The 19,749-nt window shown below is 40.4% G+C and overlaps 1 protein-coding gene across 1 annotated transcript; it reads right to left on the bottom strand.

The window, feature by feature from the left end:
- Positions 1 to 4,580: 4,580 nt before the first annotated feature.
- Positions 4,581 to 19,453, bottom strand: GGH (gamma-glutamyl hydrolase). Its single transcript, XM_040068339.2, has 9 exons — positions 19,297 to 19,453; positions 18,380 to 18,494; positions 16,906 to 16,956; positions 13,672 to 13,756; positions 11,143 to 11,281; positions 10,266 to 10,372; positions 10,056 to 10,146; positions 8,690 to 8,827; positions 4,581 to 6,530 (listed from the first exon to the last, which is right to left on the bottom strand). Exons 1-9 carry the CDS (start codon positions 19,424 to 19,426, stop codon positions 6,409 to 6,411), a joined length of 978 nt encoding a protein of 325 aa, XP_039924273.1. The 5' UTR covers positions 19,427 to 19,453; the 3' UTR covers positions 4,581 to 6,408.
- Positions 19,454 to 19,749: the final 296 nt, after the last annotated feature.

The raw sequence follows: 19,749 nt of genomic DNA, 5'->3' as shown, positions 1-19,749 counted from the left end.
TCAGAGAATCTGAGAACAGCAGATGGCTTATACACATCTGAGGAGCTTTTTAATAATAAACAAATAAATAAAGATTGGAGAGGAGTATCAGTCATGCATCTTCTTAGATGTTTAATCAGGCAGCTGAGACATCCCAAATTTTAATTGACTTTATTTTTTAGAGCTACAATCTAATTTCAAATTTTATAAATGTAGCTCTTTAATTTTTCTTGTCTGGTTTGAAGTCTTGCTATTTAGATGGTAATTTATCAGGAAGTTCTGTAGGACACAGAGAACAAGATAACTACCAAAAATTCTGCTACACATGAAAGTATGAGATCATGTTTCATTTTAATTACTTCTCATACAATTAATCATCCATCTGTCTGCATTATATTTTTCAACATTATGGCCATGAGTTAAAAAAAAAAAAAAACAACCTTTCACTGAAGTCATGGTAAGCTTAGCAGGAGATAAACTATGCTAAAAAAATAAAAATGATGTGTGGTAGTGATTTAGAGGCTGCAACAAAGTTCATAAGAAAAACGTCAGTCTAGACCTTCATTTACCATATGGGGTCAATCTGTCTTGCAACTGAGAACTGAGCTGGACAATCAAGCTCTGCTCCAAAGACGGTTTTGGTTTTATTTTGGTTGTTTTCAACAGGATTTTTTTTTCTTCCCACAGTAAACCCTGGACCTAATGGCACTGTATAAACATGCTCCCACTCCTCAACCTGGGGACAACTGATCCCAGCAGGCATCTGCTTCATGTCATCCAGAAACCAAATAGGTTGGGAATTCAAAATATACACAGGCTTTGTTAACAATGCCACTGCATGGATGAGCATTCCGTTTCAGTTAGTGCCCAGGTTTATCATGGTGACCACCATCGTCCCTGGATATAATTTCTCCATAGAAGCCATTTCATTGTGTTACACAGGTATTAATTTTCTCTTATAAAAAATTAATTTTAAAAGAGCATTATTTGACACCTTATAACCTTTCTGAATGTCACTTCACTTCGTCTTTTGAACAGCACAAATATATGGCACAGTTTGTGCACGTGTCTGCACTCACTGGTGTGGCCATGCAGGATATCAGCCTTGGGCATGCTCTTCTCATGGGAAATTGAAATTCTCCTAATTTGTCTAAACATGAGTGAGACATGACAGAAATGTGTTTTGTGAAACCCCGACCTGTCAAACCTCACCTGGCACATGACTTGTATTCCTGTCCCATGCAGCTCTGTGGCCTGACTGCCACAGAGACCCAAACCTCAGAGGGAGGCTGAGTTTAGCACAAAGTCCTAGAGTGACCACCGCTATCCATGCTGAGCATTTGCAGGAATGACTGTCAAAATGATAGTATATTATACAACACCCTGGACTCTGCTGGCAAAATGTGCAAGTAAGAAACTTGAGAAAATAAAAGATGCCCATCAAGCCCTGCTGTTTGAACAGATGTTATTGTCTGGACTGGTATTCCCCACGCTGATGGGATGCAATTCAGCTTCCCTTAAAATAAAATTAATATATAAAGATACATGCTTCATCTGTACAATAACTTTTCCCCACTCACTTTTAAGCATAGCTTAAAAGCTACAGTATATTCTCATCTCAAATTTCACTTTTTGTTAAAAGAGTTGGAGATCAATCCAGATGAATTCATTTCATGTGCCCTGGGCATGGAAAACCACAAGAAAACAGCTGACAGATTCTGAACAGATTTCTTAGGGAAATCTTGCAAATGCAAGGGAGGGCAAGGGTCTTTATAGTTAAGAATAAGAAGTGAAAGACATTTTCAATTATCAACCCTGTGTTCAGCACAAATCCAAAACACGGTCCCAACCAAACTATGTGAAGAGAATTAACTCCACCCCGAAAACTAGCCCACAGTATTCAACCAAATTGTTTTGATGCTCAGAAGCACGAACTGCAAGAATTTACCCCTTGTAACCTTTTGAGGTTTCTGCTTTTTTGCTTTTCATTTACAGAAAGCTTAGTTGCAAGGGATGTTTGTTCATTACTTTTCTGAAAATCAGAGAATCGGAGGGTTTTGTGCTCAAGTCTGGAGTGAATGCTTTGTTCAAGTGCTCCTACAAATAGTGACAGATATTTTTAAATGGTCTAGGCTTTTTTTTTTTGATGAAATTGTCTTGGAAATTTTTTTGGTTATATAAGAACTAACAGAGAAAGCTGGCTCTTAAAACATACTGCTCATTTATGAAACAGATTTAAACATAATGAGGAAGTGATGAAAGCTGGAACAGTATCCTTATCAACAGGTGGCCCAGGGCAGGATAAACTTCACTGTTTTCCCTATAAATAAGCAGTGGATTAGAGAAGAGGCCTGCCCTGAGGAAAGACACAAGGCTAACAAGGGAAGGTGATTAGTCACTTCACTGTATCTGTCAATCTGTCTTCCATATAAGTACACAAACCATAGTAATTTGAAAAGGCACTTAGAAACCTTAGTGGACTTGGACCCTAGCCAATTCCCAACGCTTTTCTGGTAACACTATCACCAGAATAGAATTTCCTACTCCACAGTAGGGGAAAAAAAAAAAAACAAACCACACCAAAAAAAGCACAAAAAACAAAACAAAACAAAACAAACAAACAAACAAAACCCCCCCCCCAAAAAAAACACCAAAAAAAAACCCCCACAACCAACCCACAACAACCTCACAACTCCAGATAAAATATTATTTACTGTGATAAAAGTGACTGAAATCTTGTGTATACCTTCTCACCTGAAACCCAAACATTCTTGATTGAGCCCTGGCATGCAGACTTCAGCCACCTGATTACACACATAGCAATTCCACTTTCAGGGCTCCTAGCTCATAAGGGCAATGGTGTGATAACACATAAATGGGAAATTGTTCTTTATTGTTCTTCCTCGTTGCTCAAACTGTCCCTATACTTTCATGCCTGCTCAAAGGAAAGAACCATCATGTTCCTAAGAGGCCATTAATTTCTATAGAAATCTTTCCAGTACAGTCCAGCTTTCAATACTGCTTTGCTGAGCAGCATCCACAGCAATATGGTGGTGCTGATGCTAAAGGGGAAAAGGGTTAAAATAACCTAAAAATATGGTTTTCAGCACAGAAGCACTTGGACAGTAATCTCTTCTTTGGATACACTACCTTGCCAGGAATTCTGCATGCTTGTCAGCCCAAAAGTGGTGGGGTTTTGGGTGAGTTGTTTTGTGATTTGTTTTTCCCCACAATGAAGTGTGGGTCAAGCTTCTGTTCTTACTCTTTAACTGTGTACTCACAGCACTTACTCAGGATGTTTGTTCTCTGTAATTTCTTCCTTACCTGAAGGAATTCAAACTGGTCTTTCCTGCCTCCCAGACAAAGGTTTTTTGAGATCAAGTTCTCGTTCCTTCCCATCTAAGCTCTCTAGCCTGTTCTGCATTAGCTAGTTTCATATTTATAGAAAATGGAACCAAGACAGATTTTAGAGCTAAAGGGGAGGAACAATCACCTGAAAAAACAGATGTAATTCCAGTCACCGCCAGTTAATGCTGGAATGGTTTAAATATTCACTGGAAACAAGATTTAATCCCAGCTGAATGAATTCAAAGCTCGTAGACTCTCTCCTGCAATCCTGCCAACAAGCCCAGTTATGCCAGCAGGATTCCAGCCCTGTTGTCTCCTCCCTTCTCGTTCCCCCACATCCCAAACACCTCACTACATACCATAGTACAGTAAATATCTTACTCAACTTCAGAGAGACACAACCACACCCGATTGCAAAATAGCAGAAAATACTGGTTCTGGGAGGCCATCTAGTGGGAAGAGCAGAATACTCCAAGGAGGAAGTTACTCAAACATTTCTTTCTTAAGAGATTACTTCATATGGCTGCAAGACACATATTAGGGTTACCTTGCTGATCAGTGGATGTTCTTCCCACACAGCAACAAGTAAGTTAGGCTCATACACCAGACTCAATAACCTGCATGGTCACAGGCTATTCTCTCTCTACCATTAATCCTAAAAACTGTATGAGGAGTTCTCTCTGTGCAATGAAAAACCACATGGTACAACAGAGCAGAGGGGAGGTCTTCTTTAAACCAAACTTTTAAACTCACTGTTAGGTGACTGCTAGACAATTTTGGGTTCCTGTAGCTTGTTTCTGGCTGGAGAACACGACAGAAGATACTGGGTATTATAAGAAATAGACAAAATTTCTTTCCTTGCAGCTTTCAGAGCCCTGAGAGCCCCATTAGCGCTGCAGCCCCTTCCCACTTTTGTGGGGGTTTGGCTGCAGCAAGCTCCGACAGTGCCCCTGGGGTGAGCCTGCTCTGTGAGAATGAGCTGTGGGCAGCCTTCTTGAACGCTCATGCCCCTCGTCTCCACAGCCACGTTTAAGTGCATTTAAGCTCAAGCCCTGGGGAGGGGTACCTGTGCTCTGGGCATGTCTGTGCCGGGCCATGGATCTCACTCTTCCTGACCCTGACCTGCTGGCATAACCACAGAAAGGAGATAACAGGTTGTAATCTTCTGATTTATGACTATCACTGATGGAAACAAGAAAGTGACTCGTGTCACTGCTTCATCTATGGTATCTAAAAGACAACAAAAATACAAGTCTGCTTGAATCAAAGTTTATTTCACGTATCATAGTAAAATCATGCGTATCATCAAATAAGGCTTTACAAGATAAAGGGTATAAAGGAAAGACAAATACAAATTCATAATATATAAACTTCTCTCGTCATATTACACACAATACTCTTTATAGTTACATATTTAGGAATTGATTACTACCATTGCAGACATTACACTGGCTAGATTCATCTCTGGTTTAAGGCTAAAACCTGCTCACCTCACTTGGGCAAATTCTTAGAGCTGTTACAAAGAACTCAGCCTGAACAACGAGCAGAAGACTGGACTTGGCTTTTAAGTATCACAGCAACTGTAGAGCACAACCCCCTTTTTAAACTTGGTTCTATTCAGGAGTCAATTAATAAAGTTACCTATATTAAAAAGATAAGCATTTACTAAGTTGGCTGATATGACAAATGTATAAATATCTCATGTTTAAGCTTGTAATTACCTGGAAGTGTTTTTCTGCTAGTCACAGTTAATGTTTCCTCATAGTTTTTTTTTACTGATGCATTTCACATTCTCTTACGCAGTTGCTTCATGATAAAGAACAAGCTGGGGAGTGTTTTACTTGAAAAACCTGAGAAACTTACCAGACTTATTCAGATATGTTACCTGAGAGTATGAGATTCTACAAAACAGAGCTGAAGTTTATACACCTGAATTCTTCCTACACTCCAAATCCTTGTTAATGTTAACAAGGGTTTGGAAGCTGTGCTAGAGAGGAGAATGATATGTGATTGTCTAATCTTAGTCCCTTTTTGGACAAAACACAAAACCATGAACAAAACTTTCACCAAATCTGGAGCAAAGCAGAGAAAAAATGGTGTCAGTGTATTGCATGCAGCTGCTATTATCACATTATGTCACCTTTAACAGGTTTATCATATACATTCATATGCTGTTTAAATTCTAGCTGTACTGAACTATCAAACAAGACAGAAAGAAACTACATTGTTTACTAATATAATGGCAAACTACATCTTGACTTCAAGCGAAAATTCTATCCAGCTACAGGAAAAGTCAGACACTTCAGAGAAAAAATTAGGTTTACATTCTTTTAAATACACAGGAGTGAGCGTCTGCACCTTTTATCTGGCTGCTGACTCCAGCTACTCCAAGACAAATCCTTGGAGGGTATATAAAACTGAATTGAAAAGAACTGAGAGTGGAATCAGCACTGAACTATTCCCTCCAAACTTACTTATTTTATGTGATAACTGTGATATGAAGACCTCACAAGGTATAAGGATTCCAAATAATGCTCAATGTACAAGAGAAACAGTTTCACAAACAGGATAAATGTGCTTCTTAGGCAGAAATGTGTTTGTTATCATGCCTTACTATTTTGGTCAATTTTTGAAATGACAAAGGAGTCCTTGTCAAGAACTTGGCTGCATACACATATCTATGACAAATCCAAGAGTCTCATTTGCTAAATTGTTTGAAAAGGACAGGATTTTACTACACAGTGCATCTAAGTGTCTAGTGCTATCATAGTCCACAACATTTTACAAAGGTTAAGTCTCATATTTTAAAATATATGAAAGCTTTTCCTAGTACTGAGGGTGACTGCTTCAAAGTTTATAAGCATAGTCAAGTCCTCTTTCCTGGATGAATTTTTTTTCTGTAGATTATTATGCTATTGAATGTAAATTTATACATTAATGTTTCAATAGTGCAGAAGATACACAGAATAAATCATTGTAAAGAAGAACTGTTCTGGCTTTGTGTCACTGTATCAGCTTAATTACACATTGCTTGCAAATAATTCATTCATAAATAACAACACTGCACCTTTGACAAGATACTCAATCAAAAAAATAGGTTTGCTGAAATGCAGAAAATGTTCCTGTATAAACTGGATTATAATTATAGATCAATTCTTTTGTTTCCTCATCTTCACTGGAGAAATGGTGCAGGCTCTTCCTGGCTGTAAAACATTGTAAAAGTACAGATCATTTTAATGTTATCCTCCTCAACAATATTTATCTTGGTAAATTAAGTTACTTGGTGTAGCATAAAAACAAAAGGAATTACAGAACCGTGTATGTGAAGAACTGCGAAGATACTTCTTCAGAAAGCTGCTTACAACCAACATATTTTATTACTGGAGAGAATTTAAAGCCAAGACTGTGTAAAATAGTTATGCATGAGATGCTGGCAGTATCTACCAGAAATACCAGTACATTCAACTCTGAAAGAAATGCATCACAGTATCAGCCTACTGAAAGCTGCATGGACTGTGCTGGTGAGGACAATAAAATTGAATCCTTCCCTGGTTTATCATGTTGGCAACTCTACAGAAGTTAAAATTAATGATGGATGGATACAAAAATGGTACTTCCGTAGAATGGCTTAGTTCCTAAATGATCACACTTCAGTATATTTTTACCATCTGAAAACAGTTTATATTTTTCATCTTGTGGTTTATTTTCAAAGTTAGGGAAGATATTCTGTCTTACATTAGCTAAAAATGTCAATTACTCATTGCAAAGTTATGATATAAAGTACTCAGTAGGAGTAGCTTATGCTTCAGTATCTCCCCAAAAGACTGGAGAGGCAATGAAGAGTAACTTAGGATTTGGTAGAAGAGATGGGGATAGACAAAGCTGGCTGAACAAAGTTTGCTCTACTGGAACAGTAGGTCAGTAGATCCAAAAGCTAGTGACACATCTGTGTGGCACTCTGCACAAGCTCCTTGGATGTGTACACATACCTAACAGAACTCACACACAGGGTGTCTCAATAGTGATTTACAAGCAGAGTTGGCACTTGTTTTTCCCCACTTAACTTGGGGCAAGTGAAGTGGGGCAATGGCCCGAGCAAGCTTACTTCTATTGGGAATAAAGTCTGCAGACAGACACAAGAGAAAGTAGCAAACAAAGCCAGAAAACACATTGCATTCTAGCATTAGACTACAACATATAAACCAGACTCATACTGTATTTCCTCCAATTTTCCCCTATATTTTTGTCATATTCTGCTATCTCATAGAATGGCCTGGGTTGGAAGGGACCTTAAAGATCATCTTGTTCCAATCCCCCTGCCATGGGCAGGGACACTTTCCACTAGACCAGGCTGCTCAGAGGCTCAGTTCTGCCTGGCCCTAAGTTCCCTATCAAAATGGTTTTGCTACATTTTCAGAAAGAGAAGTAGGACTAATTTAAGTAAAAATCACCTTGAATTCGTAGAAAACACAACTTTTAGTTCTACATTCTCACTGACCAGATCAACACAAATTGCATTTCTTTACATCACTGTCTAGTTTCTTCATTAAGTTGACTCTTTTGATTTGAGATCAAGTCTAGAGACCAAACTCAACCAGCTTAATTATTATGCTCTCCATAGTCCCTATCAAGGAGGTAAGAAAATTTCATAAAATAGTCCAGCAGAATGATTTAGTAGGGATAAATTAAGGAATAAAGTTTGATTCCTTCAAATACTCCTCTATATCCTGCTTTTTTTATAGTAATCAGATGAGGAGAGTCATAAACTATCAAAATGTTATGCATTAGTTACTTCCAGATTCTTAGGGTATAAACAACAACAAAAAAATAGCATCTCTGTAAAATTCATAAACTCCTTGTGCTGTCTACAGTATACAACTGTAGGGCACCATATTGCACCCCTCTGACACATCCACGCTGCCCAAGGCCTATTTATAGTCCTGATGTAGGCATTTTGCAAGCAAAACTGAGAACACATTGGGTGACTGTAAGCCAGTTTGGAGCCGAAGAGGGTCCTGGAATTATGAACAGAGCACTTTCTATGATTTATTGTCTTTATGCAAGAGAGGCCAAAATGTTACAGGGATATGCTGAAATGACAGGAAGTCATAGAACAATGTTTTAGAGCCAGCCTAGTGAGTGTTTGTGGAAAGCTTGGCCTTTTGATGTTACTTTCACTAAGCCGTTCTATTTCTAGTATCCTTTAGTGTTTTATAATCCTATAAAGCTTGCAGAGTAATCTTCTCAGAAAGCACTAGGAGGTACTGAACTTTGACAGCTGAAAAAGAAGTCTGTTGTCTTCAAAGTTTTTCAGTAATGCTTCACTCTAACCCCCAACATTTATAGATAATAAACTTTTTACCTTCATTAACGAAGAAATCAGCCATATAATATGCTGCTCTTACAGCAGATGGCGAATGGGGAATGCCTGGAGAATCCTTCCACTCAAAAGGATTTTTCTCTGGATGCCATTGTATGCCATAAATTGGATATTTGTATGCTACAACAAAACACAAAGTGTGTAAAGGTGTACGTCTTAAGAATTACGTAATTAATCTTACCACAAAATAAACTCAGAGGATAAACTACAAATATACCTCACTTATCAACAGTTCCGCAAAAGCTTGAACAGCAAGTTGAAACACTGTTAAAATTACAGTAGAACAGAAAGAAAAGAAATAGATATTGGAAAAGAAGTTCTTCATTCCACGCAAGAAAATATCTGTAGAAACTTTTTTGATTATTCATTTCAGAATTAAGGTATATACACACTAAAAAAAGTAATGTTTCAAGTATATCAGTCTCAAAGCTTCCCATCTGCTTGCCAGCTTCACTCAGCATTCACAGCCATCCAGGATGCCAGTTCCATGGGAGAGATCCAAGACTTAGTATCTCCTTGAAGGCCCAGTCAATCCAGGGGCAGCTCCCACCTGCTCTGGCCAGGTCTGATACCTTCTGGGGGAGTCAGCCCTCAGCTCTCTTCCAGGAATAGCAGCCCAGCAGCTGATGATTGCGCTGTGATAAACCGCTTGCAGGCACAGGTGATGCCTGTCATTAGCCTAATCACGTACGCTGATCAAAGTGCTGCTCTTCTCTTTTGGAGGCCAGCCAGGATGCCACACAGAAGAATCCCATTGGTGACAGCTGGGCCCTACAGTAGGGCTGCTAGTGGTGCACTCATCAAGATAAAACACTCCCTGAAGAGCTAACTTGTTTCCTGAGCTGAGCAAGCCCAGTGCGAAACAGACAAACAAGTCATGCAAAAAGCTTTTGGAGAGGGCAATTACCAGCATCGCTGCTAAGGTAATGAGGGATACTGCTGTTCCCTCAGCAGCCTGGAGTGCTCTTCCCATACAGCAAACAGAGAGCACCAGGGAAACACAAGCCCAAGCAGGCAGCTGGGAAGCACGGCTTGACGGAGGCACACCGCGCTGCGCAGGGATTCAACTACTGCAGCACAAGTGCCGTGCAGTTCACAGCGCTCAGATATGCCAGTGCTGAAGTGTAACAGCATATCTGGAAGGGGAACAGCGGGTGGGAGGAGTCATAAGGCTCACAGTACTGAAAAGATATAATATCTCTGCAAACAGAAATTCTCCTCACGGCCAGAGCACTGACAGGGCTTATGCTCGTCCTGCTACTTTAACAACTTGCAATATGAATTCACATTCATGCCACAACACCCTAAAGGACTTGCCACAGTTTCCACAGGAAATTAATTTCCTTACCTTCCATGGTAGATATAAACTCCACTTCATCATCAGTGTTAGTGGTTAGAACGTTATAGAAATTACGAAGCTTTTCATTATTGGTGAAATTCTGTGATAAGGAGAGGGGGAAGAGGGAAAAGGTGTTATTTGCTTATTTCTTTCTAGTTTTAACTGAATTTTAAAAAAAAAAAAAAGTGTTTGTATGCAGGAAATAAAAAAATCAAATACCTCCATGGAGAGGCTCCATACATGAAAGTTTGATGTCAATGGCTCAGTAGCAAGTGCATGTAATACATCATCAGGGAAATTCCTGAACATTTTACTGTCTTTTGCAGCTATTACAGAGAAAAAAAATGTATTTTCCATTACTGAAACTGGTCTCAGATGGACTTATACTGACAGAAGACAATTAATAAAATGCTGAATTAAACTTGTCTGGCAGTACATCTTCATTGTTTTAGATTATCCTGCAAGAAATATCAGCGAAATAACTATAACTGTTACCACTGTCTAATAGTCTTGACCCAGAGAGGATCCAAGTTAGGTAGCAAAGTTCTCACTAAAATAAGCATCATTCTTTGACACTCATTTCAGTGGCCTGTCCACTCACAATGAACACAAATGACAGAATTTGTGAATGCTACATTTATCTTGATTATTCACAAAGGGTAAAGTATCAACAGAGGCCACACTCTACTGCCAGTGCTGCCAGGTGCCACAGCTCTGTCTCAAGAGATCTCTGTGATTTTAATACTGCTCAAATGCGACAGTAAGTGCTACTGTTCACTAGGAGGAAAGATCTGAACCTGTGAATTTTGTTCAACTTGGTAAGCAAAAGCTGACATTATTTTGTAGGTACAAAAAGAACCACAACTTTGGTTTTTGCTGACTGCTTTCGGTTTCAAATGGCTTGTACTCACTTCTCTGCTTAAGAAGTGACAGCTGCACTGACTTTACAAAAACAGTCAAAGCAACGAAATAACAAAGAATTTAACAGAAGATAATCATCAGGAAACTCACAAGCATTCACCCCACGATATTTATCACAAACAAAACACAACAACTCTTAGCAAAACTCAGACACGAGATGTAATGAACTTTTCACCTGAGGTAAAGTTCAGAGGGAGTGAAAAACCATTTGTCTTGGTACGAACAAGTAAAATTTCACCACTCGTGAGATAGGTAAGCTCTTCGTGTCCAAGACATGTTCCCCATATTGGGAAATAATCTCCTTTATCGTTAGCCTACAAAACAAAAGCAACAACATCAGGAAACAGTAATGAAAACATACAGAAAAGAGACAAACAAGAACTTCCTACTCTTTTTACTTTCTTTTGCATAGGTGAGAAGTGTAACTACTGCAGTAGCATGAATTGCTACCACAGGAATTGTAACAGTTCAACTGCAATTGAAATAAGCAGATTCCCTTGGAGTCTCTCCTAAAATATGAAGGCTAAAGGATATATATGTGTTTTGAAGCAGCAAACTGAGCCTAATGTGGATACTGATTTGACTGTTTTGTTCTACAAGTAATGTTGGGAGCATCCTAAACAGAAACCATAAAATGGCAACATTTCTCTCAAAAAAGCAATCATTAGAAGGGACACAGAAGAGCCTGTCACCATTTTGTGGGAAAGCGTACTCATTACAATTCACACTTTTCTATGCAGCACGCTCTGATCACACAGCAAGGGACCTTTGCAACGTCTGTGCCCACTCAAGTGTATTTAGAAAACATGAACCCTACTACTAGCATAGCTATGGTCTTACGTGACACACCTATATGACTGTTTAACTAGCACATTTAGACCCGTGTTCCAGAAAGACAAAATGCACATTTAAGCAACGTTAAAAAGTGGCAGTCATTTTCCAAAGAATAAAAATTGGCCGGTCAGTGTGAAAACAATATGAAAAGAAAGCAAAAAGGAGAAAAAGAAAGCAAAAAACTAAGAACACAACTAGTTTCTTGTGACCTAACTAAGTATGGTACATACATGCAGCGGGAATCTGCATTTCTGAATGGTTTACACCTGATAGTAAGCATATGTTGGAGACTGGGATGTTTCAGAACTCCTGTTTTATGAAATCTGACTAGTTTTTCTTAATTTTTTTCTAAACATTTCTAAGTTATGCATACCACCCCTGAAGAGCAGCTGCTCAAAGCCATTTTTGGGAAAGCTAAAATGACAGGCTCAGAATAATAATGTTCACCCCTACTGCACTACTGACAGTATAGTAATAAAAGCCCACAGAGCACCTTCTTCTCACAGGAAAACAAGGAAGGTGTACAGAAAGAAGGTTGATAGGGCTGCAGAGTCTTCATGACCACCCATAATGTATAATGAGGCACAGAACTTATGTGAAAGACCGACAGTGGAGTTGCAAGTGAGAACTAAAACTACTGAAGGCAAAAAACAAACTAGTTTAAAACCAATTACAACTGAAGCAAAGACTTTGTGCTGCTCTTCCCCCCCGCCTTTTTTTTAAAAAATAAACTAGAGCCTGGAGGCTAAGCATGTATAAAAAAACCACTCAAGACACCACATTTTAAAAACTAATTTAAGAGCTGGAAAACAGTATTTAATTTAGATTTTTGCCTAACTAGTAAAATTCTACTGATTTCACATTCTCAATTTGTATTAAAGCAGAGCCAGATCAAAGTAATTTCTCATTGTGAACATTTGCAAATGAAAAGGTCCCCTCATGTGTTAGAAAAATATAAAATTCAGTCATTCTGTACTTGTAAAGATACTCTTGCCTATTGTTGCTTACCTTACCTAAGTAAAACTAGCAGTATTTTATAGCAATAATTAAGATTTGAAAGATGAAATCAAAACACAGAATTATCAGAAACAGCAAAGAAAAAAACCCTCCTCTGTTAGAAAGGGTTAGGATGAACTGAGTATTATTTTCTGCCTTTCAGTCACTGGTATTACACATATCAGCTAACACACCTGTCTCTCTGATCATCAAGTGACATAAGCAATTCAGTTCATCATTGTGAAATGTCAACATAACTTCATAATCGTACAACAAACCACAAGAAACCCTTGCCCCAGTGCTGAATACCAAGGCACAGGCTGCAGTTCACACAGTGAGGAGTGCCAGAGAGACAAATGAAATTGTCTCACATAAAAGTGAGACAGTCTTGGCAAGACTCACCACAAATAAAGACAGACAAAAGAATAAAACATTGGTGCCACAGGGACTGAAGAGTAAAGGGAGCTCAATTATTGAATTGCAATAGCTGACTGGTGCTGTGAATGCCACTGCCTGAACTTTTCCTTGCCTGCTGCTGGAAAGTCAGCAGTGAAGGTGGAAGAGCAATTCCTCATTGCCAAGCTCACACAGAGCCACAAAGCCTCAGGTACAATGAATAAACAATACCATTCTCACCTGAAGAACTTTGGAGTTTAAGACCATAACACAACATATAATAGGAGTGGGTGTCACAAGCCTGAATCTTAAGCTGTTATTGCAGAAGTTTTATGCAGAAGTAAGAAATAAGCTACCGGTTTTCAGGCCTACAGTTAACCCGCTGAATGACAGTGCAAAACTATGAAAAATATGACCCTGTCATTTTGATCTCCAAACAGTGATAAATGACAAGAACCAACTGCTCCTTAGTAATTACCTCCAAAGCCTTGTGATAAAATATCCTAGCAACCCTTGAATACTCTGAAGTCTTAAGATCCACACCACCTCCTGGAAGAAGTACCCTGAAAGGCAACATCCAAGAATATGATTAGCAACACTGATCAGCCCAAAACTTGGACAATGTACACAGAGAAAAGTCTGATAGCAATTTTAAGGGTATGATTCAGGCCTAGGTTTCAGAAATCTACAGACAGGCATCTATGCTCCCTTATGGATAGCAGGGATCTATTCAGGAGAGTCACTGGAGATTCAAACAGGTTTTCCAGAGCAGACACCTGAGTGGTGGGTAGGTTGAACAGCCCTGTCAGCTCCACTGACTGTACTGGCTAGCATTCCATTAATTATGTGAGTTTGGGCAGCTAGTGCACAGGCAGACAGCTAAGTTTAGGTGTTTCCGTCTTCAACTTAATCCCAGTGTTCTTAGCGTTCTCCTACTGAAGAACGGTTACTCTATCCAAAGTATAGATCAATTCTAATGCAACATATGGAAGAAGAAAGTAAACAGAAAATACATAAAACACACAGATTTCAGCTGGTATACAAGGGCTGCAAGCCATGACTGTCGTTTCCTATCCTGATTCTCAGCTGGCTCTCACTACCACTTTAAAATTCCAGCCCAAATCTCAATTCATTCTGTTCAGTTGCAGAAAAATAGAACTGTGGTCCTGGCATAGTGACCTTCTTATTGAAGACAACAAAGATAAAAAAGTTCCAATCAAAAAGGAAGAAAAGTACATTTGCCCATAACTTTGGTCACACAGGATCCCACAGAGCTAAGAAAGACAATCTCAGGGAAAATTTCATAGAAATAGTGCACAAGCTTTTTCCACCATAAAATATGATCAGGAATGGAAATTCCCTGTGTGGCTCCCCAAACCCAAAAAAAAAAACCACCCAGAAGAAAAAGATTCAGCACAGTCTAGCAGAGAATTCACGTGGATACATGATGACATGGCAAATATTCAAGTACCATCAGAAACAGTAACACGCAATAAAGGAAGCCTCTTCTGGCTGTTAACTGGAACAGTGACTGCAGAACCAAAAGAACTGGATGTGTGAGCATTCCTTAACCCACTCCTGCAGAATCTCAAGTGGATTTACTCTAGTCACATCCATTAGCTGTTATCTTTTACCGAAATGGGTGTAGGATTTCCTCTGCATTTCCGTGCTCTGAAAATGGCAGTCTGTATCTGTGAGATACTAACAAGCAGTTAGAAACAAATAACACCTCAAATGATCGCAAGCATACGCAGAGCAAATGCGCATTTGAAACCTCGTGACCAGGGTTTTTTTTGAAGTAAATAATACACAGGGTCATGTAAAAGCTATCAAGTATTTGGTGGAAAAGTAGTACTCACAAAAATACAAAAAACTTTACTTCCCAATGTCAACATTGAAAATTAATACAGCTGAAGCTACTTTCAAAACAGGCCAGATTATAGGTTTCTTCAGAGGTCTAATTAGACAAATAAGGTGATCTTTACCTGGAAGTGGTAGAAAATTCACCTGTTCAACCCAAAACCTGGACTATACTAATTAGAAAAACTGACTGTCATTTTTGCTAATGCAAAAAGGAAATAACCCATTAAGTAGCAATGATAATGGCTTGACATTGTCATAAGCAGATTGAAATGCAACTACGTTTATTCCAGTATCACTACCTGGTTAGAGCTGACGATTTTCACTGCAATTCAATGGCTACCTCAGGAGTACATTCATAAAATTATGTCTTTACTATCTTTACTAACTGTCATGATTTTAAGACTGTAGCATTAAGTAATTAAGACTGTAACAGTAAGTAATTTCCAACTTCAAAGAACAGTATGAAAGATCAATGTTATCTCCTCCCCATTTTGAATTTCCACAGAATAAAAGTCATTCCCTCCAGAGCTCCTTTTTGTTATTTACACACAGTTTTATCATGGAAGTCAACAGGTGACAGTGGAGGGCCACAGAAGGAAATACAGGCCATTCACTCACCTACATAACACAAACTCAATTGACTTCTGACTGCAAGGACAGATGGACAAAGAAAGTGGATCTACTTGTCAAACTTGCCAAACACTTTCTTCTGCATTGACGTAGATGGTGAGGTAGAAACAATGAGAGACCCTATTTGTGGAAAGCCCTTTTGGCAACCAAAGTGAAGCTGGTAGCCATGAGAAAGGGAGGAAATTATTCATTTTGTCTTCAACAGCACACAGCAGAAAAAAGAATCACTGTCTTACTCTCACTTATAGCACAAGAGTGCAGAGATCCACGTCTTAGTGTCCAGGGCATGCTGATGTAGGAGGACAATGCACAGCCCAGACAGCCAAAGGTCTAAATCTGCAAGGTCTACACATGCTGATTAACATTCTAGTTATATGCACAAGCTTAACAAATGCATTCATGGTTTAAGATGCTCATCTCATGACTACAAGTAGCCCAATCACATGCTTTTGCCTCACACTCCACCATGGCTGTGAAGTGTAGCATCAGCTGGTTTTACTCTTCTAAAGTGCACTTTCAGCACAAGGCTAAAAAACATAGAAGGTTTTGACTTTATTTAGTCCACAATAAAATCTGCTAGGAAAGATCACATTATCCAACATTTGAAAAGGAATAATAGAAGGGAGGCCAGTTGCCACAGATCCCTGAAAAACAGGAAGTTTTTCTAAGACATAAGACACAGAATCACAACAGGCAAGACAGACCATTCGAGTAGCAAGAGAGAGAGCACACATGGATAAAAAAGTAGAAGAGAGTGGAAATCAGAAACTCTTATAACAGATGAGATATGAAAAAGGACTCAAAGAGGGAAGAAAAAGGAGAAACAGGAGTGAAATATCAAGCAAGTGCTATTAAACATCAGAATGAAGGTGACAACTCAAATGAGGAAGACAGAAAAATTAACAAAGAGGAAGTCAAGTATATCACTTGCAAAATTGTTCATATCTATAATGCCACTTCTCCCTGTCTGCAGACAATCACAAGGGAATACCATGAGGAACCTTTGCACCATTGTGGTTTATCTGATGTGCTCCTCAAGGAAGGAAAGACAGCACACCAATGCTGGATGAAATAATTCTGTCTTAGAATACATTTTCATGTCTGCAGCGCCCAGCACAACCTCTCAAGAGAGTAGGAAGACAATGTTCCTGAGAACACAGCAGAGTTCAAAAATAGAACCATCATGCCTTTCAACAGAAAATCAGTGCTCAAAACTTACCCATTAATAGAGTGGAATATTTTATCATATTCTTCATCTGTAAGATTTAATCTGAAAGACCAAAAAACAATTATAGAATACATATGACATATATATATTTGACCATGAAAATATCATCTCTATTGAACAAAATTGTCTGACACAGCAAATATGCGGAAGGCATGCTTTAAACAGTGTAAAATGGACACAAATCAAATGAAACATTTCACTTGAAACAGCTCAACCCACAAGAGTGAAAATAGAACCCTGTCAGGTAGAGTTCCTGATGAAGTACTCTGAGACCCTTTCGCAAGACCCTTGAAAAATGTACTATTTACATGAATGGCATGGTTATTATTTCCTGCAGACCGGCAACTCCGGTTTCCAGCTGAGTCCAAGAAGGGCAGAGCTGCAAACAGTGGGTCACACCCATGCACCCCCAGCCTCCTTGCCAGCATGGCAGCATGAAAAGCAGAAAAGGCCTTGCCTCTGTTGTAAGCCCTGCTCAGCAATAACAAAAACATCTCTTTATCATCAACCCTGTGCTCAAGCACGAATCCAAAACACACCCCCACACCAGCTACTGTGAAGAAAATTAACTCTGCCCCAGCCAAAACCAGCACAGATGGCCACACTTCTGCAGAGCTGATATGCTGGGTGTGAGTGAAAGTGTTCAGCCCTGCTGCAAGTAACTTAATTGCCAGAATTAGAAGCATCAGCATACATCAGTGAAGCTTCTGGTCATCACACATTCTCAAAGTTCCCGCAGCTACGTGAGGAATGCTGGCTTCTATTCCCGGCACTTAAGTGGTGCTCTTATTAAACTGTGTGGATACATCCTATTTTATTTTTCTGCAGCTGTATTAGTATTTTTTTAAGTACTGAAATTTATAATTTTAGTGCACTTTAGTGCACTTTTAGGTTTCAGTTCACTTAATATTTTATAGCTAAGCGCTGGTATGAAGTACTGTCAGCTGTACTTACTCTGCTACTTTTTACCAAACAACCAAAATACAAGGAGATAGTGACTCATAGTTTGAACAGAACTGGATTTTGTTTTCTGAAAGGAGTGCTGATGGCCTTCCCTGATTCCCTGAATTCCAGGGCTACAAAATGTGAAAAAAAAAAATATAGGTATCTATGTATCTAGGTATCTATGCATGTTTGTGGGGCACTACACTGTACACTGAATATGGCTAACTTCAAAAACCATGCATGCAAACTACAGAAGGCAATTTTACTGGCAAAAAAAATTAGACCTTTTCAAAGAAAGACTAGTAACTAGAAGTATTAAAAAGTACAACTTGACTCTGCTTTTATTCTGATTTCTGAAACTCTCTGAGAATTGTGGCATCTTCAAATGGTCTTTGAAGAGCCATAAACACTCGGAAAAGGTGCAGAACTACTTTCTGTGCCTCTAAAATGGTACATACCTTTCATAATGCAATTATTATCCACTCCTAAGGATAAAAAAAAAAAAAAAAAAAAAATCTACCTTATTGGCACCACTCGAGCACCGGCAGATTCCACGAATTTCACATATGAAGCTGCAATATAAGATCTTCCAAATCGCTGGTACTCATTGAAGTGACATTCCTGCGACAATATCCCTGACGGGCCCAAGGAAGAAAATTAGTACCATACAAACAGCAAATGGTACACACGGAAAGAAAAGTCACAAAACCACTGAATCCATTAGGTTGGAAAAGACCTCTGAGAGCATCAAATCCAACAATGAATGAGCACAGCCATGTCAACTAGACCACGAAGCAAGTGCCACGTCCAGTCCTTCCTTAAATGCCTCCAAGGACAGTGACGCCACCACCTCCCTGGGCAGCCCATTACAGTACCTAATAACCCCTCCTGTGTGGAAACTCTTCCTAATGTCTAACCTAAACCTCCCCTAGGCAGCTTAAAACCCTGTCCTCTAGTCCTATTGCTAGCTGCCAAGAAGAGACCGACCCCCACCCGGCTACACCCTCCTTTCAGGCAATGGCAAAGAACGATAAGGTCACCCCTGAGCCTTCTGTTCTCCTGCCCCAACCACCCCAGGCTCCTCAGCCGTTCCTCCTAAGGCTCGTGCTCCCATTAATTAATGAAGCTCCCATTTCCTACACGCCAGCGTGCAGCGATACATCTACTGCCCCGAGGAACTGCACGCACCGAGACAACGGGGCATCAATTACGGCGCCCCGTCACAAGGTACCTCATAAACACACATTACCTGACTAAGCCTCGGCTTCCCTGCTATGACTGCTCAGCACTGCAACTTCTCTCAAGTCAGCTTGAGTTTTAGAGAAACCACGTACAGCGTAACGCTGCTGTACCAGCTCCAGCCAAACCTCCGCTCCGGGAGGGGTTTCCCTGCCCCGGCACGGCCGAGGCAGGGTGCGCGGCCCCGCGGCCCCTTACCGATGATGGGTCTGTCATTGCGCCCCGCCGGGAGGTCGCGCCGCGACAGGGAGGCGGCGGAGCCGCAGCGCAGCAGCACCAGGAAGAGCGCGGCGGCCGCGACGGGACCGAGCCTTGCCAGGCGCCCCATGGCCACCGCCGGGCACAGCCAACGGCTCCGGGCACGGCTCGGAGCTCGGAGCACGGCTCGGCTCGCCCGCGGGCACGGCTGCCGGCTGGGTTGGGCTGGGCTGGGCGCCCGCCCCTGCGCCACGCAGCCGCCCGCAGCCCGCAGCACGGCTCGCTGGGAAATGCAGTCCCGGCCCGCTGCCCCGCCCGCGGGCCCAGCCCCGCCGGACACGGCCCCCGCGCCGCCCCAGGCCGCCGCCTCCGCCTCGGGGAACGCGGCGATTGTCGTGCCTTGGGAAGGCTAACCTCGAACAGACTGGACAGAGCTAGAGAATAAATTAGGTT

This window comes from Hirundo rustica, chromosome 1, assembly GCF_015227805.2.
Source record: "Hirundo rustica isolate bHirRus1 chromosome 1, bHirRus1.pri.v3, whole genome shotgun sequence".
Lineage (NCBI taxonomy): Eukaryota > Metazoa > Chordata > Aves > Passeriformes > Hirundinidae > Hirundo > Hirundo rustica.
The sequence above is the reverse complement of the archived record's forward strand: the minus strand, read 5'-3'. Positions and strand labels throughout refer to the sequence as shown.